The following is a 24510-nucleotide window of genomic DNA, read 5'->3' as shown; positions in this document are numbered from 1 at the left end:
CCAGCAAATGTGAGGTCTTCATTTTCAGAGGATGGGGGGGTGAAGAAACGGGCAGGCTGGGGTTGGACTAGCTGACTCTGGAAAGGGGTCGCAAGAAGTCACGGGGCTGTCAGGTGCTGAAGTGGGCTGTTTAAGAGGCCTGTCCTGGGGCTGTGGGACGTGGTCCCAGTTAAAATGAAAACAGAAAGGCCCTCCAGCCCTCACACCCCACACACTCCCCATGCCCCATCCATCAACTCCTTAAGGCCCCTCATGCTCTCTATACCAAGCTATGCTCCTTCAGCCATCCCCATGACCTATGCCAAGCTATGCCGCTCCCAAGACTATCTATTTCATAACATCTCCCACCTTTGCCCCTGCCTCAGCTCATCTGCTGTTGAAACACTCATTCAGGCCTTTGCTGCCTCGAGACTTGTCTATTGTAACTCACTCCTGGATGGCTTCCCACATTCTACCCCCCGTAAATTTGAGGTCATCCAAAACTCTGCTGCCCATGACTCAACACCAAGTGCTGTGCCCCTATAATTTTAAAATTCTCATCCTTATTTTCAAATCTCTCCATGGCTTCACCCCCTTCCTATTTCAGTAATGTCCATGAGCATCACAAGCTTCTGAGATATTTGCGCTCCTCTAATTCCAGCCTCTTCTGCATGCCTGATTTTAATTGCTCCACTGCCTCATACGCCATCCTGGAGACCAATCTTGAGGGGTGTCCCCAAATGGATGAAACACAGTCCGTTGTTGTTGAGGAAGGATACCAAGGCCTTAGAGAGGGTACAGATGAGGTTTATCTGGATAATATTAGGAATAAGGGGCTTCAGTTGTGTAGAGAGATTGGAGAAGCTGGGATTGTTCTCCTTCAAGCAAAACAAATGAAGTGGACATGTAATGGTTTGAATTTTGTGGTAATGACAGGAAAACTGTCATTGCTTGTCATCATTATTCTGCTTAACTTGAAAACATTTGGAGTCTGCACAGAATAACATGGGCCAGAATTTTACACTAACCACCACCCCCATGCCCTTTCCCCTGGCAGGTTGTGGGGGGTGGGGGGGGGGGGGGGAACGGGTAGTGAAATGTGAAATTGCACAACAGGATTCCGTCCGGGTTCCTGCCCGCCCTGGCCTCAAAGCAAGTTCACACTAGGGCGGGCAGGTCCTCAGATAGGAGGCTCACCCTTGCCCCAAATTAAGGCCTGGTGGCCTGCATATCTCCCTCTCCACTCCTCCCCGCCCAACACCGACACTTATCTTTTTCTCTGATTCCCTACACTCAGGCTTAGAAAGCTTCTTGCAGTGCCTCGTCTGATCACTGCAGCACTGCTCCTGGAGGGACTGGAGAGTTGTCAGCCAATCTGATTGGCCGGCAGATCTCCAAGGTGGGATTTCCTCTTGAGTGAGGGGCCATAAAATCCTGGCCTTGGTGACAAAGATCTGCAGGGTCAATTAGCTGCTCATATACAACACGCGTCAAGCTATCACTCATCTGAGCAGAGTTGCTATTTGCAGAGTTTCTAATTAGCTTTAGCGTTTGATGAGTTGCTTGACCTGGTAAAATTTAACTTTTATAGACTTACAGTCGGTTATTCAAATATTCTAAAATTTATTAAACCATTATGGTACTGCATCCGACAATTTTTCAACAGCTACGTGCTGGCCCTTGGTAACATCATCGAGAGACATGGGGCCAGCTTCGCATTGACCTGGGCAATGCCAAGCTTTACTTTTCCCCCACCTCTCTTGACCCCTCCACTGCCTGGGTTATTACATTGCTTGCCCAAGTTGTTGCAATTTCCTCCAGTTACACATGGAGAAAACTGTAGGCATCCTCTTCATCTTCCATCCCAAACACCATATACTTGATACTGATTCTATCCCCCATTGGCCACTCTCAGGCTGAACAATGTTTTGTAACCTTGGAGACCCCCCAAACTCTCTTTCCAACACCGTCATCAAGATCACCTACATCCACATCTGCTGCTGGAACCCTCATCCATGCCTTTATAACCTCTGGACTCAAAATTCCAATGCCCTATTAGCCAGTTCCCATCTTTTACCTTTGGTAAACTTTAACCTAAAACTCTCCACCCATATCCTCACCACCTAGTCCTGTTGTAACTGGCCAAATTTACTCCCAGTCCCATAGTGCATTTGGTTTAAAATTGCTATCCTTGTTTAAAACACTCATGTTCTTGCCCCCTCTGTATCTCTATAGGCTCCTTGAACTCTATGATCCATAAAAACGCTTGATTACTCTGGCCCTGTCCTCTTGTACATCCCTTCGTTTTTTGCTCTGCCGTCGACAGCCATGTCTTCAGCCACCTCGAGCCTAGGGTCTGGAATTCCTTCACCATACCTCCTAAAGACCCTCTCCTCTTTTGAGATTTTTTTTAACTCATTTTTTGATCTAGCTTTTGATCCTACAAATATCTGCTTCTTTAGCTTGGATTCCTTTACTTTTGATTATGCTTGTGAATCACCTAAGATGATATTTTATGTTGAAGGCACTATATAAAAGCAAGTAGCTGTTGGAGCAGTTAGTGCTAATGCTGGAGTAATTTTTATCTCAAGTTCTTAATTATCATTAAAACGAATAATTAAAGGCTAGGGTGCCTTCAGTTATTTTCCATGGTATTTCAATTTTGCCTACCGGAGGCACTAAGACTTAATGTGTAGCATCATTAGAAATGTGCACTCAGATAAATATTTCATGCAGTACTAGTTACAAATAGCTAAGCTAAATTGCTGCAGGGTCCTAGAAAATAACTTAAAATCTAAATGACAGATAATGTCCCAAAATATTGAGCATATCTACACAAGCCAGGATCTAAATAAATTCACCACAGTGGCAGAAGTGTGTATTTGAACATGTAAGAGTTTTCAAATTGAACATAAAGACGCCAGGAACATTTCAGTTGCAGGCAGTGTGTCTGTTCAAGTCACGTACAGTTGGGCCTGACAAATCTTGCAGTGTGGCCCTCCATGCTTTCACAGAAAGCTCCCAACATGCAATCTGCAAGTGATGGGTGGGATATCTAGCGACCACTTAAAGAGAAATTTTTTTGAAATGAAAATGTTTTGCAGCAGTCGCAGTAATGTTAAAAACTCCAAACACCTCATCACTGGCAGGTGGGATGTTGGGGCCTTAGAAAGTCAGGGGGGGGGTGCAAAGGAGAGGGGAAAAAAGGAGAGGAAAGGAAAAATTTGCACTTATATACGTTTACCATGACCACCGGGCATCTCAAAGTGCTTTACAGCAATGAAGTATTTTTTGAAGTATATTTACTGTTGCAATGTAGGAAATGTGGCAGCCAATATGTGCGTAGCAAACTTTCACAAACAGCAATATGATGTGATAGGTGTGATCTGTTTTTTTCAATGCCAATTCTGGAATAAAGAACCTGGCTATTCCTCAAAATAGTGCCATAGGATCTTTTACATCCACCCAAGCAGGCAGATGGAACCTCGGTTTATCTTCTCATCTGAAAGATCGCACGTCCAGCAATGCAGCACTCCAGTAATGTACTAGGTGCTAGCTTTGATTTTGTACTCAGGCCCTAGAGTGGAACTTGGGGCTGGATTTTACAGCCCCCGCCGGCATGCTATTGGCAGTGGCGGGGGGCAGGAGAGATGGTACATGTAAAATACAAGGGGTGGCAAGTCCACCATCTTCCCGCCACCTCTGAGCTGTCTCCCATAATACAGTAGGTGCAGAAATCAGCCTGCCCACCATTTTTAACTACATAATTAAGAGTCAATTGACCTTGTTAACAAACTAACTGACCCAGATAATACGCTGTCCATGCCATAAAATGGTTGGCGTGGGCAGGTGGGCTGGCCTTTTTTTAAAAAATCTCTAAAGGCAGGAGGGAAGGGTTTCGGGGCACGGGCAATCCATTCAGGAGGTGCTCCTTGAGCATTGGAGGAGGGCATCCCCATACTCCTCAAGGTGTCAACATCTCCCACTTTGTTCCTCCCCCTTGGCATCCAAAACATGCCCTCTCCACCCCTCCAGTCCAGGCTGCCTATCCACCCCCATCCAAGACCCTCAACTTACCTGGTTTCAAACACTATGGTTGCCTTCTTCTTGGGCCTGCTTGCAGTCAGCTCTGGTCAGCTAGCAGCTATCGAGGGCCTGACATTCTCCCACTGAGGGGCAGATGTCCCATTCCAACTTGTTTAGCCCTCTGACCTCATGTTATGGCTGTGGGCTATATGGCCCCCACCCCATAAAACCCAGCCTTTGAACCCAAAAATCTTGTGACTCAAGGTGTATGCGCTCCCAACTGAGCCATGGTTGAAAGTATAATGAGGGTCAACCCTGCAAGATATGTTGAGGTCATCTATACACAACTTGGGCACAATTAACACTGGTGGACCCCTTGATTAAATTCTGATGTATTTCAGACCTGAACCCATGTAATCATGCTATACAAGGCTAACATTACCAATTTGGACTCCCAGTGCAGAACTTTGCCCATCAGGATCCTCATACTGAGAATTCAGAGCATGGATGTCATCTGCTGGGAACATAATTTTTAAAAGTTACCTTCATACATTTAAAAGCCAATTTAAAAATCAGCCCACAAATCATCACTCAACTGACTGTTATCCTCAATAGTCGGCTGACTGCTTGAGCCATACTACATCACAATGAACTACTGCAAGAGTCAGATATTGAAATTACCATTAAATAAAGGTTGCTGTTTCTTTCTCTATAAAAATACACTACCACATTTGATTAACTGATAAACAATTATTGATTTGTATGGAAGCAATGAAATTGGAATAATAGCATGTACAGTAACAGAATGCTGAATTGAGGAGCTTGGACACTTTGGATTCCCAGTGTGTGAGTTACAGTCAAACTAGCTAAATAAGAAGTTTGTTAGATATGATTATGGGCATGGCTTTTGATGACAACGAGCAGTCTCCACAAGAACGGGGATGTTTTAATTCAGAAATGATAATGCTCTGAAACAGAGATCTTGTCAAAACAAAAGTTGTTACAATGGTACAATGCTCTGCTTTATTAACTATCAATAAATGGCATACAGTTTAAGGATATTAAGCACTAAGGTTAAAAAGTAATTTTAAAAAAAACATGGTGACCAGGTCAAAGGCTGTAACGGCCAAGTATCAGGAAATAGAAGTAAAGGAAGAATTTGCATTAATGCAGCACTTTTCCCAGTCTCTGGACATCGTAATGCATTTTACAGCCAATGGAGTACTTTTGAAGTGTGGACACTATAACACAAGGAAATACAGCAGCCAATATGCACACAGCAAGATCTCACAAATGCTTTTTTGCTTTTTCAGTGATAATGGTCTTGCCTAGCCATCAAATATGGAGGAAATTCCAGCACCTACACTGAAGGAGGGTTTATTCTTCCACGAGTTTTCTACGGCTTGTTATAAATTTTCCAATTTGTGGTTGTCATGAAAGAATCCAAATTGAAAACACCATAGATCGTAATGGCACCAAAGGAGACCATTTGGCCCATCAAGACCATGCCAGTTCTCTAGAGTCCAGTGAGTCCCATTCACCTGCTGTATCCCTGTAGCCCTGCAAGTTTACTTCCCTCAAGTGTACATCTAATTTCCTTCTGAAATCATTAATCATCTCTGCTTCCACCAAGCTCTTCAACAACGAGTTCCAGATCATTATTACTTGTTGTGTGAAAAGTTCTTTCTTACATTCCTGTGCATTTGTTGTATCTCTTGTCCAAAACCTTAAATCTGTGTCCCCTAATCCTTGTGCCATCAGCTAATGGGAACAGCTTTTTTTGGTCTACCTTGTTTAATCTTGTACACCTCTATTAAAACTCCCCTCAAACTCCTTTGCTCCAAGGAGGACAATGCTGGCTTTTCCACCCTAACACTGTAGCTAACATTTCTCATCCATGGACCCATTGTGGTGAATCTCCTCTGCACTCTCTCAAAGATCCTCACGTCCTTCCAAAAGTGTGGTGGCCAGAACTGGGCGCAATACTTTAATATTGTTTAGTTTAGTATCGAGTCATATGGGCTCAAAACTTAAACTCTGTTTCTCTCTCCACAAATGCTGCTAGACCTGAGTTTTTGTTAGCATTTTCTGTTTTTGTTTCAGATTTCCAGCATCTGCAGTATTTTGCTTTTATCTTATTGCAATACTTTAGTTGTTGCCTAATCTGAGCTTTATAAAGATTCAGCATAATTTCCTTGCTCTGGTACTCCATACACGTGTTCATGAAGCCCAAGATCCCATACACTTCGCTAACTTTTCTCTTAATACGTCCTGCCACCTTCAAGGATCTGTGCACATTGGTCCAAGGTCCCTCTGACCCTGTACACTCTGGAAATGTGCCAGTACAACTGTGGGCCTGAACTTCCCCAGAGTGAAAGTCGGGCCTGCCTGGAGGTTTGGCGGGGAGGGGGGGTCTAGTGCAGATGTGAGGCATCCTGTGGGGGAGGGGGGAGGTTTAGCAAGAGACTTCTGGGGGCTGGTGGGAGGGTCGGGGGGTGGGAAGGGTTAGTGGTATGGGATTTCCTGTGGGTGGGGTTTTCGGTCTGGGCCTGTACAATAGTTATCCCGAAGTTAGAAGTTGTTTTAATTCTTCTAACGTTTTCTGGGTAACTGTTGGTGTAACCCAATCAAAACCATCCGATGTTTGCAATTTAGATCGCATTTTTGGATGGCTTTCTGTGCAGGACAATTGCCTAGGGGAAGTTTGCACTTCTGCACAATTGCAGTGCAAACCTTACCTGTGAATTTCCAAAAAGGATTCCTAGGCACATCTTTGGGATACATACCTATCTCTGCTCAAGTGAGAAGACGACTAGCTACAGACGGTGCCATTCCTTAGTAGTTCCAGAATCATGCCTATGGCGGGAAGTCGGATTCCTCTGGGCCTGTAAAGTGGCGTGACTGTTATTCGACGCCAGAGGTCTCTCAGCGCTGTTCTTTGTCCGAAAGGACCGTAACACTGGCACCCGTGTCCAATTTAAGATTTGTCAGATGGCTGTTAACGGAAATGACCGCATTCCAATACAAAAATTCTGGATCTTTGACCTCACCGAAGAAGCACAGCTGTCTGTCCTCTTGGCATGTAGTCTCAACCTTACAAATCATCTTTAGGTTTTGTGTGTTTAGATGGTTTGTCTTGCACATTTTACTGAAATATCCAATTTTGTTACATTGGAAGCACTGGGCTGAAATTACAGGACATTGATCTCGCACTTTGCTCCATAACGCTGGCATGGTCGTTCTACTGGTTGGTTAGGGTGTTGCTTCCCTTGGCCTGGAGTGTCCCTGTTTCTGTGCCATTTAACTAACTGGGCTGTGATGCTTCTTTTGTACCATGGCTTACGTTCGCCTCTTGAAATGGACCTGTGCTGCACACAGAGTTCACAAAGCCCAACAATCTGGATAGCTTTCTTGAGGGTTAGATCTTCCTTCACTTGCAGCGTGTCTGAGAGTGCGTCGTCCGCTACTCCTACAACTATTCTTCTATTAAGTTCAGATTTTAGGTCTCTACATTGACAGCCTCTGGCCATCCTGTACAGATCATTAAGGAAAGAGTCAAAAGGTTCTCCTGGTTCCTGGACATGCTAATTAAGTTTAGCCCTTTTGGGGATTGTGTTACTTCTTAGGTTGAAATAAACATCAAATGGTTTTAGTAGTTCTTCAAACGTAGCAGATGATTTGTTGATTCCTTGTCTAGCAATAATGTCGTCCGCTATTGGGCCTACCGAATCAAGCAGGTAACTAATTCAGCTTCTGTCTTTTCATTCAGGCCTGAAACAACCATGTATCTAAGGAATCTTTTTCCCCAAAGTCCCCAATCTTGTGATTGATCTGGGCCTTAGATAAGTCCAAATTTACCTAGAAGAGTGGATTTCTGATCCATGGTTAAAAAAGTTTTAAGGTAGGTTCAACTTTAAAAAGTTGCTGAAATTCAACATGGCACCACCATTCATTTGAAGACAAAAGGTTTTCAAGTGCATTCCAGCTTTGACAGGCTCCCACTGTAATGGCACTTGTGCTCAGCCTCGAAAAATTTTTAAACAATGACTGTCTGGATTGACTAGTAGCAGACTCCTCCATTTCAGTGCTATGCTTTAGGGTCACAAAACGTCAAAACCTGACCTTTACTGGTCTTTAAAGCTGATTCTTTAGTCATGATTCTTCCGAATTAATGAATTAAATTTATTTTTGTTTCACTCAGAGCAAGCTCGGATGCCACATGTTCAGATGCCAGTTCGGGAATCTGAGTTTTCTGACGGAGTTTTAAATTGCAATTCCTGACCATTGAGCTATTTAAAAGTTTCTCAGGACCTGCTTTATCCTGGAACTTAAAAGCTTTAGCTCAGCCCCGCTAGGTCTGCTGACTCTGCACTCTGGGAATTGAAGCCGGACTTCCAAGAGATCCCATGGAATCTTCTACTGAAGAATTTTAAATTTTTGCCTCCAGCTTCTCCAGCTTTTCTTCAGGTCAAAATGATTCTTCAAAATTTTCTTTAGCCTTGTAGGATTTTAGAATTTTAGTTTTTCTCAGCATTTTGGGAGGTTTGGGGTTTTTCCATTCACTGCCACCATGTTGTGGGGTATGGATACCTTAATGAAGTCTTTGTAGCCTTAAGTAGGTTAACTGCATGTACTTATTAACTACAAGAACTATATATATATATATCCAGTAAAGGGTTCAAGCGAGGAGCTGTCTTCAAGCTTGCTTGTGCACACGGCTCTGTCCAACACTGGACTGACCCCTAGATGTGGATCATGTGTTCTCTTACATCACTGTGTATCAATACTGTACTCAGTCCCACGTTAACCCTATTATGTACCAGACCCTAATACTATAATTTTTATGCTCAAGTCCTGCAGTGGGACCTGGAATCACAATCTTCTGACTCTGAGGGGTGAATCCTACCAACTAAGCCACAGTGGACAAAATGGAATGTATATTTGTTGCAAAGTAGGTATTAATTCTTTAAGTGCTAGCTATTGCTCATCTACCATCATATCTCACCTAGCAACGCTAAAGAGAAAGGTATTTAGAAGACTTTTGAAGGTATGCAGAGAAATTAAAAGAGAAAATGATTTTAGGAATGATTTGCAGAGGAATGTCGTGACAAAAGAATGGCTTCATGGCAAAGTGAAAGAGCTGTCAGTGTCAGTCTATGATGCATGGTGTGGGGACATACAGCTGTAGAAGATTGCTCAGATGAGGCAGAGTAAGAATATGGAGAGATTTGACACAAAGATCATGAAATTCATTCAGTAGGAACAGAGGACCAATAATACCAACTTGTATTTACATAGTACCTCTGATGCCATAAAAACCTCCCTAGACCCAAGCCAGCTCATCAAGCGAAGTTCTGAATAAATTAGCATCTAAGGGTGGAACCATGGGCTTGAAGTGTGAACTAATAACCTTGAAGTGGTGAAAGTGTAAATTAGCATTTTCTTTCAGTAGTTAACTGATAATTTTCAGAGGTTGTGAAAAACATTTTTGCCAACAGCCCAAAATGGAAGTTTAAATAAGTGTTAATTTGGATGCTGAGATTGCATAACTCAAGCACCTTACTTTTGATAAAAGTTAAAGTTCCCTTTAGAATAGGGTATCCATTTAAAAGTATTTCAAAGTGCACCCTTCTAGAAATTATTTCTTATTGTGACCTGTGCAATATTTGAGAATTAATAAATGCATGAAATTAAAGATGTGTTGAATAGATGGTGAAAGCCAAGATGCCCACAAAGCATGATTATAAAACTATTTGTTCCTTTAAAACTATTAAGTATGATAATTCTAATAGGTACATAAAATCATGAAAAAACTGCATTCGTATTACAAGAATTTATATTCATATCACTAGAGGCAATTATTCAGGATAGAATTAATAGTCACATGGAAAAATGTAGGTTGATTACGAAGAGCCAGCATGGATTTCTTAAGTGATAATTGTGTTTAACTAACTTGCTGGGGTTTTTTTTGAAGAGTTACTAGAGAGGGTTGATGAGGATAATGCTGTTGATGTAGGTACATGGACTTCCAAAAGGCATTTGATACAGTGCAGTGTTATAACTTACGGAATAAAAGGGACAGTAGCAATGTGGATACAAAACTGGCTGAGTAACACGAACCAGTAATTTTCCAGGCTGGTGAAATGTTTGTAGTGGAGTTCCCCAGGGGCCAGTATTAGGACCCTTGCTTTTCCTGATAGATATTAATGATCTAGAAGCATAAGTCATTAAAGCTGACAAGACAGGTGGAGAGAGTAGTTAATAAAGTATACAGGTATCCTAAGCTTTATTAATAGGGGCATGGAGTACAAGAGCAAGGAAGTTAAGATGAACTTGTATAGGGCACTAGTTAGATCTCAGCTGGATTATTGTGTACCACTGTGGGCGCCATACTTTTGGAAAGATGTGAACGCATAGGAGACAGTGCAGAAGAGGTTTACAAAAACGGTTCCAGGGATGAGAAACTTCAGTTATGAAGATAGATTGGAGAAGTTGGGACTATTCTCCTTAGAGTGGCGGAGGCTAAGAGGAGATTTGATAGAGGCATTCAAAATTATAAGGGGCTGGACAGAGTAGATAGGGAGAAACTTATCGCTCATAAAAGGATCGAGAATGAGAGGGCACAGATTTAAATTGATTTGCAAAAGAAGCAAATGCGATGTGAGGAAAAAAATTTATCACAGTGAGTAATTCAGGTCTAGAATGCACTGCCTGGAAGTGTGATGGGGGCAGGTCCAATTAAGGCATTCAAGAGGGCACTTGATTATTTGCAAATAATCATGGGCAAGGGTACGGGGAAAAGGCAGGAGAATGGCACTGAGTCATAATGCTCATTCGGAGAGCTGGTGCAGACACAAAGCGCCAAATGGCCTCCTTCTACACCATAACAATTCTGTGATTCTGTGAAGACATTCAGTTGTATCAAAGTGCCCTATCACCACTTTCTCAGGGCAACCAGGGGTAGGAAACATTTGTAATCTCATCAACAACACCCACAACCCGAGAATTAAGAAAACAATTAAATACCTCCTAGATAACCTAAAGTCGTGTGATCACCCTGGTCAAGAATGTGACAAGTTGAATAGCTTAGTGACCTTCAACTGTTATCTGTAGTCTTCATGAAATGAATACAAATCTGATTCAAAAAACAGTGCTAAACATTCTAGGATTATGAATTGGTATTTGGTAAACGATTTGCTAAAGGCAAATTATGTTTAACTTGATTGAGATTTTTGATGAGGTCACAAAGAAGGTTAGTGAGGGTTATGGGGTTGATGCGTGGACTTCCAAAAGCATTTCATAAGGTGTCACATAACAAGCTTGTCAGCAAACTCAAACCCTGTGGAATAAAAGGGACAGTGACAACTTGGATACAAAGTTGGCTGTGTGAGAGGAAACAGTAGTGATGATCGGTTGTTTTCTAGCCTGGAGGAAGGTTCCCCAGCACTCAATGTAGTAGTGGTTGTTTTTCATTCTCAGGTTGCGGGTGTTGTTGATGAGATTGGCATTTGGTTCCTACCCCGATCACCCTGAGAAAGTGGTGATAGGACACTTTGATACAACTGAATGTCTTCACAGAATCACAGAATTGTTACTGTGCAGAAGGAGGCCATTTGACGCTTTGTGTCTGCACCGGGTCTCCGAATGAGCATTATGACTCAGTGCCATTCTCCTGCCTTTTCCCTGTACCCCTGCCCATTGGTTATTTGCAAATAATTATCTAGTACCTTCTTGAATGCCAAGACTTGGGGCAAGACTTAGAGGGAAAAATCTCAGAATTTGCTGATGACACAAAACTTGAAACTGTGAGTAAGATAGTAATGGACTTCAGGAAGACATTCAGGTCACAATCGAAAGGATACAATTCTGAAAGGTGTGCAGGAGTTGGGAGTGTATGTGCATAAATCGTTGAAGATGACAGGGCAGTTTGAGGAAGTGATTAATAAGGCATATGAGATCTTGGGTTTTATTAACAGAGGTATAGAGTGCAAAAGCAAGGAAGTTATGACAAACCTTTCTAAAATACTGGTTTGGACTCAACTCCAGTAGTGTGTCCAATTCTGGACACTACACCTTCGGAAGCATATGAAGGCATTAGAGAGGGTGCAAATGGTTCTGGGGTGAGGGATTTCAGCTACACAGACAGACAAGAGAAGCTGAAGCTGTTCTTACAGAAGGTTGAGAGGACATTTGATAGAGGTGGTCAAAATCATGAGGGGTCTGTGCAGAGTAGATAGATAGATACTGTTCCCATTGACAGAAAGGGTGAGAGCCAGAGGACATTGGTTGAAGGTGAATGGCAAAAAGAACCAAAGTCAATATGGGGAAAATCTTTCTTTTCTTTTTACACAGCAAGTGGTCAGTAACTGGAATGTAGTGCCTTAGTGCAGGGTGGAGCTTAAGAAAGCAATCAGGAGAACAAAGAGGGGATATGAGAAAGCTCTGGCTGGTAAAAGTAGGGAAAATACCATGATATTCAATAAATATATCAATGGGAAGAAGATAACCAGGGAAAGAGTAGGGCCCTTAAGGGACCAAGGGGGCAGTCTATGGGTGGAGCCAGAGGACCTTGGTAGAGTGTTGAACAAATACTTCACATCCGTCTTCACCCAAGAGAATGAGGGTGAAGATATGGAACTTAGGGAGAGAGACTGCAAGGTTCTTGAGCAAATTGATATAGGGAGTGACAAGGTATTGGAGGTTTTGGCAGGCTTAAAAGTGGACAAATCTCCAGATCCCGATGATTTGTGTCCCAGACTGCTGAGGGGAGCAAGGGGGGAGATCGCAGGAGTTCTGACCCAAATTTTTAATTCCTCCCTGGCCATGGGGGAGGTGCCAGAGGACTGGAGAACAGCTAATGTGGTTCCGCTATTTAAGAAGGGTTCTAGAGATAAGTCAGGGAACTACAGGCCAGTGAGTCTCAAGTCAGTGGCAGGAAAACTATTGGAGAAAATTCTGAAGGAAAGAATCCATCTCCAGTTGGAAACACAGGTTTGATCAGGGATAGTCAGCATGGCTTTGTCAGGGGGAGGTCATGCCTAACAAATTTGATTGAATTTTTTGAGGAGGTGACCAGGTGTGTGGATGAAGGTAGTGCAGTTGATGTAGTTTATATGGATTTCAGCAAAAGGTGTGACAAGGTCCCACATGGGAGACTTATAAAGAAGGCAAATGCACATAGGATACAGGGTAATTTGATAAGGTGGATTCAAAATTGGCTTAGTTGTAGGAGACAGAGGGTGATGACAGAAGGATGCTTCAGTGACTAGAAGCCTAGAAGCCAGTGTCTAGTGATGTACCACAGGGATCTGTGCTGGGTCCCCTATTATTTGTCATTTATATAAACGACTTAGATGACTATGTGCGGCATAGGATTAGTAAATTTGCAGATGACACAAAGATCGGCTGGGTGATTAACAGTGAGGTTGAGTGTCTTGGGCTACAGAAAGATATAGACAGGAGGGCCAAATGCGCAGATAAGTGGCAGATGGAATTTAACCCTGAAAAGTGTGAGGTGATACACTTTGGAAGGAGTAATTTGACAAGGAAGTATTCAATGAATGGCAAGGCACTAGGAATTCTGAGGAACAAAGGGACCTTGGCGTGTGTATCCATAGATCTTGGAAGGCAGAGGGGCATGTTAGTGGGGTGGTGAAAAAGGCATATGGGATACTTGCCTTTATCAATCGAGGCATAGATTACAAAAGTAGGGAGGTCATGTTGGAGTTGTATAGAACCTTGGTGAGGTCACAGCTGGAACACTGTGTGCAGTTCTGGTTGCCACATTATAGGAAGGATGTGATTGCACTGGAGGGGGTGCAGAGAAGATTCACCAGGATATTGCTTGGGATGAAACATTTAAGTTATGAAGAGAGGTTGGATAGACTTGGGTTATTTTCGTTGGAGCAGGGAAGACTGAAGGGTGACCTGATCGAGGTGTACAAGACTATGAGGGGCAGGGACAGGGTGGATAGGGAGTTGTTCCCCTTAATTGAAGGGTCAGTCACAAGAGGACATAAGTTCAAGGTGAGGGGCAGGAGATTTAGGGGGGATGTGAGGAAAAGCTTTTTTACTCAGAGGGTGGTGACGGTCTGGAATGCGCTGCTGGGAGGGTGGTGGAGGCGGGTTGCCTCATATCCTTTAAAAAGTATCTGGATGAGCACTTGGCATGTCATAACATTCAAGGCTATGGGCCAAGTGCAGGTAAATGGGATTAGGTAGATAGTCAGGTGTTTCTCATGTGACGGTGCAGACTCGATGGGCCGAAGGGCCTCTTTTGCACCGAGAGATTCTGTGATTCTGTAATTCTAGAGTGTGTTGGAGGTAGATTCATTTGTAGCTTTCAAAGGGAATTGAATATTTACCTGAGGAGAAAAAAATTGCAGGACGAAAGGGTAGAAATATGATTCTATATTGTGCCCAATTGCCTGGCATAGAATAAACACAAAACATAGGAATTTAGCAGTGGGATAAAGCAGGACAAATCCAATCTGGCAAATTATTGCCCCATCAGTCCACTCTCAATCATCAGCAAAGTGATGGAAGGTGTTGCTGACTGTGCTATCAAGTGGCACTTACACAGCAATAACCTGCTCACAGATGGTCAGTTTGGGTTCCACCAGGGCTACGCAGCTCGTGACCTCATTACAGCCTTGGTCCAAACATGGACAAGAGAGCTGAACTCCAGAGGTTAGAGTGACTGCCCTTGTCATCAAAGCCACATTTGACTCTGTGGAATCAAGGGGCTCTAGCAAAACTGGAGTCAACGGAAATCAGGGCAAAAATTCTCCACTGGTTGGAGTCATACCTAGCACAAAGGAAGGTGGTTGTGGTTGTTGAAGGTCAATCATCTGATCACTGCTGGAGTTCCTCAAGGCCCGAGCATCTTCAGCTGCTTCATCAATGACCTTCTCTCCATCATAAGGTCAGAAGTGGGAATGTTTGCTGATGATTGCACAATACTCAGCACCATTCGCAACTCCTCAGATGCTGAAGCAGTCTGTGCTCATATGCAGCAAGACCTGGACAATATTCAGGCTTCGGCTGATAAAGTGGTAAGGAACATGTGCGTCACACAAGTGCCAGGCAATGTCCATTTCCATAAAGGGAGAATTCAACCATCTCCCCATGATGTTCAATGGCATTACCATCACTAAATCCCCCACTATAAACATAGTGGCGGTTGCCATTGACCAGAACCGAACTGGACCAGCCATATAAATACTATGACTACAAGAACAGGTCAGAGACTAGGAATTCTGTGGCGAGTTGCTCACCTCCTGATTCTTCAAAGCCTGTCCATCATCTACAAGGCAGAAGTCAGGAGTGTGATGGAATACTTTACACTTGCCTGAATAAGTGCAGCTCCAACAACAAATCAAGGAACTTAATAGCATCCTGGACAAAGCGGCCTGCTTGATTGGCACCCCATCCACAAACATCCATTCCCTCCACCACCGACGAACAGTGGGATCTATGAAATGCACTGCAGGAATTCACCAAGGCTCCTTGGACAGCGCCTTCCAAACCCACGACCTCTACCATCTAGAAGGACAAGAGCAGCAGACACATGGGAACACTACCACCTGTTCCACTTCAAGCTACACAACAACCAGACGTGGAACTACATCGCCATTCCTTCACTGTCACTGGGTCAAAAACATGGAACTCCCTTCCTAACAGCATTGTGGATGGATCTATACCACATGAACTGCAGCAGTTCAAGAAGGCAGCTTATCACCACCTCCTCAGGACAATTAGGGACGGGCAATAAATGCTGGGCTAGCCAGCAATGCCAACATACCATGAAAAAAAATGTTTTTTTTTTAAAAACCCTGCGCATAATTTGGTTAAGGTGCTTACCAGTAGCTTAACACCCGAATGATATTTGCCTTGACTTTTAATCAAAGGTGCTCTCCTACTACTTCTGGCTCCATACATTGGTCCCATTACCAAATTTATAAGGACCACTTCTTGGGCAGATGTCTAAATCAGTCTCAAGACTCCTTGAGTATGCAAATTTCAGACCTAACACTTGCAAAAAGACCCCATTTACAAATTGGTCACCTCATGATTGGGCAGGCTGCAGGTCTGCTCTGCTCAGAATTTTTCTGTGGTTCCAATGGCCAATAGCTAAAGTTAATTTTTTGGAATAAAAACAAAATGTGCTGGAAATACTCAGCAGGCTTAGCAGTATTTGTGGAGAGAAAAAGAGTTAATGGTCGGAATTTTTCAGCCCCTCACGCTGGTGGCAACTTCCAGTCCCGCAGTCGTGAACGGAGGTTTCAATGGCACGCCAGTCCCTGGGGGGTGGGGGCAGGGAGATTCTGGCCAATATTTCTGTCAATGGTGACCCTTCCTTAACAATTTGTAAATTTGATTTTTCGATAATATTCTTTTATGGAGCCAAAAGTAGTAGGAGAGCTCCTTTGATTAAAAGTGAAGGAAAACATCATGAGGATGTTACGCTACTGGTAAGCACCTTAACTGAGTGGGCTGTTCTTTGTCTGATCGCCACTGTTAAGCAACTCACTACCTTGTTTACAATATACAAAAGCCAAAGAATCACTGCAGCTACTTTCTTTGAAGAATTTCTAAATCACTCAGTGGAATCTGGATTGTTACTCACAGATACTCTGGTGAGAAGCTTGCTCTGATATTTCTATTGCCCAGTGACTCTCCATAAAAGACACGGGAAAAGTTGCAATTGGAGCTTCTCATAAATAGGAAACCACTGTCAAGATGATGGTTGCAATAATTTCTGTGATGCCACAGGTTTAAACTCAATAATTTTACATTAATCGGATATACTTAAACTTGTTTCAATATCATCTGCAACCGGAATGTGCAAATACTATTCTTATTGATGTGGCACTTTTTGCCTTTGAAGATTAAATGACAAAGTTTAACATATTTGGTAGTACTGTATGAGATTTGGAAAAATGCAGCTCAAAGCTATACTTACAGAATATATCAATTCTACCTTGACCAGTTTAATTCTGCACCTCAATGGCAAGCAATGAAATAATAGCCTGGATCTTCCAGCCCCAATAGCAGCAAACACAGAATATTTAGGGCCTGCGTGAAGAAAGGCACGTGGGCTATCAAAGCTAAGGAGGCAGGAAGGATGGAAAAAAACATACAGGCAGATGAATCAGGAGGCTATTTGCAATGAAGACACCACCAAGAGCGATCCCACAACCAACGGATCAGATCTAAGTTCTGCAGTCCTGCCACATCAAGTCATGAATGGTGGTGGACAATTAAACAGCTCACTAGAGGATGAGACTCCACAGATATCCCCATCCTCAATTATGGAGGAGCCCAGCACATCAGTGCAAAAAAAAATAAGGCTGAAGCATTCGCAACAATCTTCAGCCAGAAGTGCTGAGTGGATGATCCATCTTGGCCTCCTCCAGAGGTCCCCAGCACCACAGATACCAGTCTTCAGCCAATTTGATTCACTCCACGTGATATCAAGAAACGGGTGAAGGCACTGGATGGTGCAAAGGTTATGGGCCCTGACAATATTCCGGCAAAAGCACTGAAGACTTGTTCTTCAGAACTTGCCGCACCCCAAGCCAAGCTGTTCCAGTACAGATAAAACACTGGCATCTACCCAGCAATGTGGAAAATTGTCCAGGTATATCCTGTACACAAAAAGCAGGGCAATTCAAACCCGGCCAATTACCACCCCATCAGTCTACTCTCAATCATCAGCAAAGTAATGGAAGAGGTCATCAACAGTGCTATCAAGCAGCACTTGCTTAGCAATAACCTGCTCACTGACACCCAGTTTGGGTTCCACCAGGGCCACTCAGCTCCTGACCTCATTACAGACTTGGCTCAAACATGGACAAAAGAGCTGAACTCCCGAGGTGAGGTTAGATGACTGCCTTTGACATCAATGCAGCATTTGACTGAGTGTGGCATCAAGCAGCCCTAGCAAAACTGGAGTCAATGGGAATCAGGGGGAAAACTCTCCACTGGTTGGAGTCATACCTAGCATAAAGGAAGATGGCTGTGGTTATTGGAGGTCAGTCATTCAGCTCCAGGGCATCACTGCAGGAGTTCCTCAGGGTAGTGTCCTCGGCCCAACCAACTTCAGCTGCTTCATCAATAACCTTCCTTCCATCATAAGGTTAGAAATGGGGATGTTCGTTGATGATTGCACAACGTTCAACACCATTCGCAACTCCTCAGGTACTGAAGGAGTCCATGTCCAAATGCAGCAAGACTTGAACAATATCCAGGCTTGGGCTGACAAGTGGCAAGTAACATTCGCAGCACACAAGTACCAGACAATAACCACCTCCAACAAAAAGAGAATCCAACCATTGCCCTTTGATGTTCAATGACATTACCACCACTGAATCCCCCACTATCAACATCCTGGGGGGTTACCATTGGCCAGAAACTGGACTAGCCATATAAATACTGTGGCTACAAGTGCAGGTCAGAGACTAGGAATCGTGTGACGAGTAACACCTCCTGACTCCCCAGAGCCCATCCACCATGTACAAGGCAATGTCAGGAGTGTGATGGAATACACTTGCCTGGATGAGTGCAAATCCTGCAACAGTCAAGAAGCTTGACACCGTCCAGGACAATGCAACCCACTTGATTGGGACCACATCCACAAACATTCACTCCCTCCACCACTGATGCACAGTAACAACAGTGTGTGCCATCTACAAGATGCACTGCAGGAATTCATCAAGGCTCCTTCAACAGCATCTTCCAATCTCACAACCACTACCATCTGAGAATGGGGTTGAGAAACCTATCAGCCATGATTGAATGGCGGAGCAGACTCGATGGGCCAAATGGCCTAATTTCTGCTCCTATGTCTTAAGGTCATCTAGAAGGACAAGGGCAGCAGACACATGGTAACACCTCAACCTGGAAGTTCCCCTCCATGCCATTTATCATCCTGACTTGGAAATATATTGCCGTTTCTTCAGTGTCACTGGGTCAAAATCCTGGAACTCCTTTCCTAACAGCACTGTGGGTGTACCTACACCACGTGGACTGCAGCGGTTCAAGGTAGCAGCTCACCACCACCTTCTCAAGGTCAACTAGGGATGGGCAATAAATGCTGGCCCAGCCAGTGAAGCCCACCTCCTGGGAGCCAACTTTTGCCAGAACATGGAACTTGCTGTTCACCAAAAATGGCTCCATGTGAGCCCACACTTTTGGTTCCACCAAGACTAGCTTGAGCTGTTTTCCTGGTACTTACCCAGTTATTTACACTGATTCAACTAGGGCTGATCCTAGCAGGTGAAGAGTCTGCTCAGACGTGCAGCCCTTTAAATCAGGAGTGTCGAAGCACTTCAGCACCCCTGCCTCTACTTGCCAACAACCACCTTCTCCAATACCATGGCTGAGTGATAGGGAACAATACTGGTGAATGGTTACTTTTCAGAGTGGAGGGAGGTATACAGTGGGGGTCCCTAGGATTCAGTACTAGGACCACTGCTTTTTTTGATCGATATTAATGACATAGACCTGGGTGTACAGGACACAAATTCAAAATTTGCAGATGACGCAAAATGTGGAAGTATTGTGAACTGCGAGGATAGTGATAGTCTTCAATTGGGAATTAACAGGCTGGTGAAATGGGTGGATACATGGCAGATTAAATTTAATGCAGAGAAGCATGAAGTGATTTTTTTGTAGGAAGAGCGATGAAGGGTAATATAAAAACAAAGGATATAATTCTGAAGGGGTGTAAGATGAGTAAGTTTGGGGGTCAATATGCACAAATCATTGAAGGGGGCAGAGCAGGTTAATAAAGTGATTAGTGAGACATATGGGATTAATAGAGGCATGGAGTACAAAAGCAGAGAAATGATGATGAAAATTTATAAAAGTGTGATTTGGCTTCCACTGGAGAATTGCCTCTAATTATGAGCATCCCGCTTTAGGAAGGATGAGAAGGCACTGGAGAGGGTGGAGAAAAGTTTAACAAGAATGGCTCCAGGGATGAGAAACTCCAGATATAGGGATTGATTGGAAAAGCTGGGCTGTTCTCAAAGAGAAAATCAAAGAATATTTGATTGAGGTGGTCAAAGTGTGAGGAATCTGGACAGAGTAGATAGGGAGAAACTGTTCCTGTTGCAGAAGGATCGAGAACCAGGGGACACCGATTTAAAGATGCAACAGCAAAAAGAACCATAGGCAACATGAGGAAAAACCTTTTTATGTAGAGAGCAGTCAGGATCTGGAATGCATTGAGAGGGTGGTGCAGGCAGATTCAATTGTGGCTTTCAAAAGAGTGGGGGAACTGCTCTTGCAAACAGGTGGCACTTGCACTCATTCTGTGTTGTAACCATTCTATGATTCTGTAATTGTCCTCCTCATTGCAGTAGTTGTCAGGTAAATCTGCCTCATACAAGTTATTTTTATTTCCGTCCTTCTTGCCCCCTCAGCTTTGGTAGTCCATGTGACCTTTCTTCAGGCAGGACATATTCCAGCACTGGGTGGCAATGTATCATATTTTCAGTGCTGAATCACTGGGGAGATACCTGATGGTTCAACACAATGGAAAAAAGTTTGTTTTCTCAACATGAGATCTTTAAAAAGGCCACATACATGTGTGCGTAGGTCATTCTGCCCATTTGTGATCATTTCCTGTTCACTTCCTTCACATGCAACAAATCTCCATCTGTGTAAAAGTCGGTCACCCTATTCCATCATTTTTAGGGTACAAATCTTCGGTGATGCAATACTCCAACATAGCAAGACTTGCCATACAGTTAAAATTGACAGCAGTCAGCCTAGCACATAGTATACTGAAGATGTGAAATCTTAAACCAGCCTGATCCAATTATTTTAATGGAATGGATTCAACAAGGTATTTGTAGTACTCAGGGTGTAGATATCGCTGGCAAGGCTGACATTTATTGCCCATCATTTGTGGCCCTGAAAGGATGGTACTGGACTTGAACCACTGTGAAGTAGTGATTTGGTTTGATACAACTGAGTCAACTGGCCTGTTTAAAGCAGCAAAGTTAGATTACAATTTTGGTTAGCTTTATTCCAAACTGGTTAAGTTTCCTAACCTTGTGTATAGAACAAAGCTACATCAATCTGAAATACAGATAATGCAAATCTGAAAAGATTTGGTGTGGGACTGGACTTTCCTTCACTAAAATACAGTAATCAACCAGTTGAATTTTTCCAATAATCTAACAACTTCAGGATCACTTTTATGATTTGTATTTATTTTTTAATAATCTGAATTTAAATTCTCAAACTGTCATGGTGGAATTTGAACTCATTATTAAATCAGGCTGAATTACTAGCCCAGTAACACAACCACTACACCACTGTACACAATAACTCCTGTTTTTGTGTTGCATTTGGTGTACAATTGCTTCCTGCATCTTGATATTATCAAATGGTATGTGCTGTTCTCAGCAATATAATTCTTTTCAGATTTGCATTATCTGTATTTCAGATTGATGTAGCTTTGTTCTATACACAAGGTTAGGAAACTTAACCAGTTTGGAATAAAGCTAACCAAAATTGTAATCTAAGTTTGCTGCTTTAAATTGGTCAGATGATCCCCAAACTCCAACTTCAATGAATTAATCATTCTGGCTTGTACTCCTAGCTGACAGTAGGCTGGCAGGCTGTAAAGATTAAAATTCTCAATCTCAATGAGACATCCATTAGTAGCTATGGGTGGGGGAAGGGATAAATCTGCTGACACTGAATGTGGTATCACATTGACAAGAATAATACAAGTCAAGCAGCAGAATTGTCAATTTGGTCTATTAGTGGTGTGATACAACAGTGCTGTGCTCAACTGCAGCAAGAAGAAAAATTAATTTTGCTGTCACTCCTCCAAACAAGTCATAGTCTGGTTATGATTCATGGTTAGGTCAATACTGAAGAATGAAATTTGGTACCATAATTTTAACATGCTGCCCAAAAGCAGCAAAATGGCAGTATGCCTCTATCAGTTATTTAATGAAAGTATAAAAATGTGTTTAACAGAATTTGTAAACATTATACATTTTATGAGATTTGAATGTTCCAGGCCCTATTTAATAATAACCACTACCATTTTGAAATCATAGACACAGCTTTAAAGCACCTCTTTTAATGGAAATACGAAGCAAAATTAGAATGAGTAACTTGAGAAAATTACATTACTGCATGGACACCAGCTTTGCAGCACTTCACATAATGAGAAGATGATTCCACCACTGTCAGAAACTACTTAGGTTGCTCCAAGAATAAAGTGGGCACCTTCCATCCCCAACTGGTGGTAGGGTAATGGTTACCCGCCATTACTGAAGCACAAAAAACCCAAAAAATTTGAGATGACGATTCACCCCAAACACTGAAAGATTTGCATCACTCCAACCTCAGCTTTGCCTGCCCTTACGTGTCAAGAAATTATTGGATCTCTGACGTGAATACAAATGAATCTTGCTATAGCCATTTAAGGCTGATACGTTCATGTTTCAGTCATGACATGCCACTCAATCTTGGAGCTCAAGAGCGCAGGTAAGCTGTTCCTTTCATAAATCTTTTATTTAATGTTTTACTTTCTTCCCGGTCTTTTTCTCTCTCTATATTTCTCTTTCTGTATTTAATTTCAAGTACAGGGTGTTCAGCAGGTCCCAGACACCCTCACTGCGATGGTATTAGCTCGTGCTTCCAGCAAATTGCAGCGCAAGAATAATAGAATCTGAAGAGGAAGGAAAATCCAATTTATTTTTTCATTGGATGTGGGCGTCGCTAGCTAGGCCAGTATTTATTGCCCATCCCTATCTGCCCTTGTTCAGAAGGCATTTAAGAGTCAACCGCATTGCTGTAGGACTGGTGACACATGTAGGCCAGACCAAGTAAGGATGGCAGATTTCCTTCCTTAAAGGACGTTAGTGAACCAGATGGATTTTTACAACAATTGACAATGGTTTCATGGTCATCATTAGACTTTAAATTCCAGATTTTTATGGAGTTCAAATTCCACCACATGTCGTGGCCCCTAGGTCCCCAGATTACTAGCCCAGCAACAACACCATTATGCCATCGCCTCCCAGTGCACTACCCAGGAAATTTCTGGGCCATGCGTGTACACAAGAGAGCATCAACCAAAATCTATTGCCAACTTAAGAAAACTATGAGTAAGAAGATAACTGTTGCATTTCTTACGGGTAAGTCATCTCCTTCTTGCATGGATCTTTGTTGCTGCTTGCCATTTTGTGGTCTGAATCCTTTGAAAAGAAGGAAGTCATTCATGTAGAGATAAATGTAAACATATCATATATATTGATCAGGTGACTATTTGTACCATGTGTTGGCCTAGAATGACAGAAGTTTCCAGCGTAGGCAGAGACTACTTGTCCCATTGAGCGGAATCCTGTACAGGTGAGAAGTGTCTCAGCCGCCGACTGCAGAGCCAGTAAGACCCCTGCATTGCCTCTTTTCCAGGAGACATGCACATCCTTTACCACTCAACCACTTAACAGGCCATCTGTGGGCCTTCTCTGGGATCAAGGACCTCTTGGGCATTAGTCCTGCTTGTCGAGAGCTGCCAGACAATCGGAGGTCTGCAGTGCCAGTGGAAAGGTGGTGACTGCTGCCGGTACTACACTCATCCAATGCCTCGGATCGAGGGACGGACCCAGGCACACATCATTCGCAGCAGTGTTTGTAAATTTACAGCCACCTCCTGACCAACTCCCTAACCAGAAGGGACAGTCTTTCCCTATTCCTTCTATCAAAATCCTTCAGAATAGTAAAAGCCTCTATTTAATCTTCTCTTACCCTTCTCTGCTCCAGTGAAAAGTCTCATTATCTCAAGTTTCTCCCTTTAACTACAATTTCCCATTGTTGCCATTCCATTACCTGTCTATGTTTTCCTGAATCTTTTGCAGTCCTCCTTGTCAATCTTCCTATTTGTGTGTTGTCATCAAATTTTGAGATCGTGTTCCAAATACCAAAATACAAATCAGTGATCTATATCTAGAATAAAAGTAGAGTGTTTCAAATAAATATGTTCTCCTGCAGTATTAATGTTGATAATATGTACATATCTATATTTTGGTTTCTGGCATGATTCAAAAATCAAAAGCAGTGCTATTTACCCCATTAATTATGATGACTTTTTTGTGGCGGCAAGCAAATGCGGGTAGGGGAGAATTGGTAGGTGGTCCTTGGGGTATTTTGCCTAGCCTGAGTGTTCTGCAGATGAAGAAGTTTGAGAACCACTACCATACATAAAAAATATTTATTCACAGTTCACTAAATGTGTGCATACATTTAGTCTCAAATTTGCCTCAATCTAACTTGCATGTCACACCTGGGTTCTCTGGGCAAAGGTAGGGAAAATGGGCCAGGAAATGACCACGTCGCTCAAGTAGCTTCTTTAGTATCAACCACAAAGCTCAACTCACTCTCTCTGATGATTAACACCCTATCCTTCACATCACACATTGTATTTAAACGAGGAAGTGGGAGCCAATGGGACTTTTATTAAACAGCAAG

General features: G+C 42.9%; 1 protein-coding gene across 5 annotated transcripts in view; it reads right to left on the bottom strand.

The window, feature by feature from the left end:
* Nucleotides 1–24510, bottom strand: part of LOC121276285 (uridine phosphorylase 1-like) — a 161764-nt gene that overhangs the window by 87973 nt on the left and 49281 nt on the right. For 3 of the 5 annotated variants that reach the window (XR_005942638.1, XM_041184528.1, XM_041184529.1), the window contains exons 2-3: nt 23872–23988; nt 23176–23237 (exon numbers count right to left, since the gene is read on the bottom strand). The exons of 1 other annotated variant lie outside the window; for it this stretch is intronic. Coding sequence is in view for 2 of the 4 variants with exons in the window: in XM_041184528.1 (XP_041040462.1) it covers nt 23176–23222 (47 nt within the window). In the remaining 2 variants the exon portion in view is untranslated. Of the gene's footprint in view, nt 1–4447; nt 4520–23175; nt 23238–23871; nt 23989–24510 lie in introns of those variants that run through there. One more of the 5 variants, XM_041184531.1, reaches the window with a different exon arrangement.

Source organism: Carcharodon carcharias, chromosome 3 (genome assembly GCF_017639515.1).
Source record: "Carcharodon carcharias isolate sCarCar2 chromosome 3, sCarCar2.pri, whole genome shotgun sequence".
Classification (NCBI taxonomy): Eukaryota; Metazoa; Chordata; class Chondrichthyes; order Lamniformes; family Lamnidae; genus Carcharodon; species Carcharodon carcharias.
The sequence above is the reverse complement of the archived record's forward strand: the minus strand, read 5'-3'. Positions and strand labels throughout refer to the sequence as shown.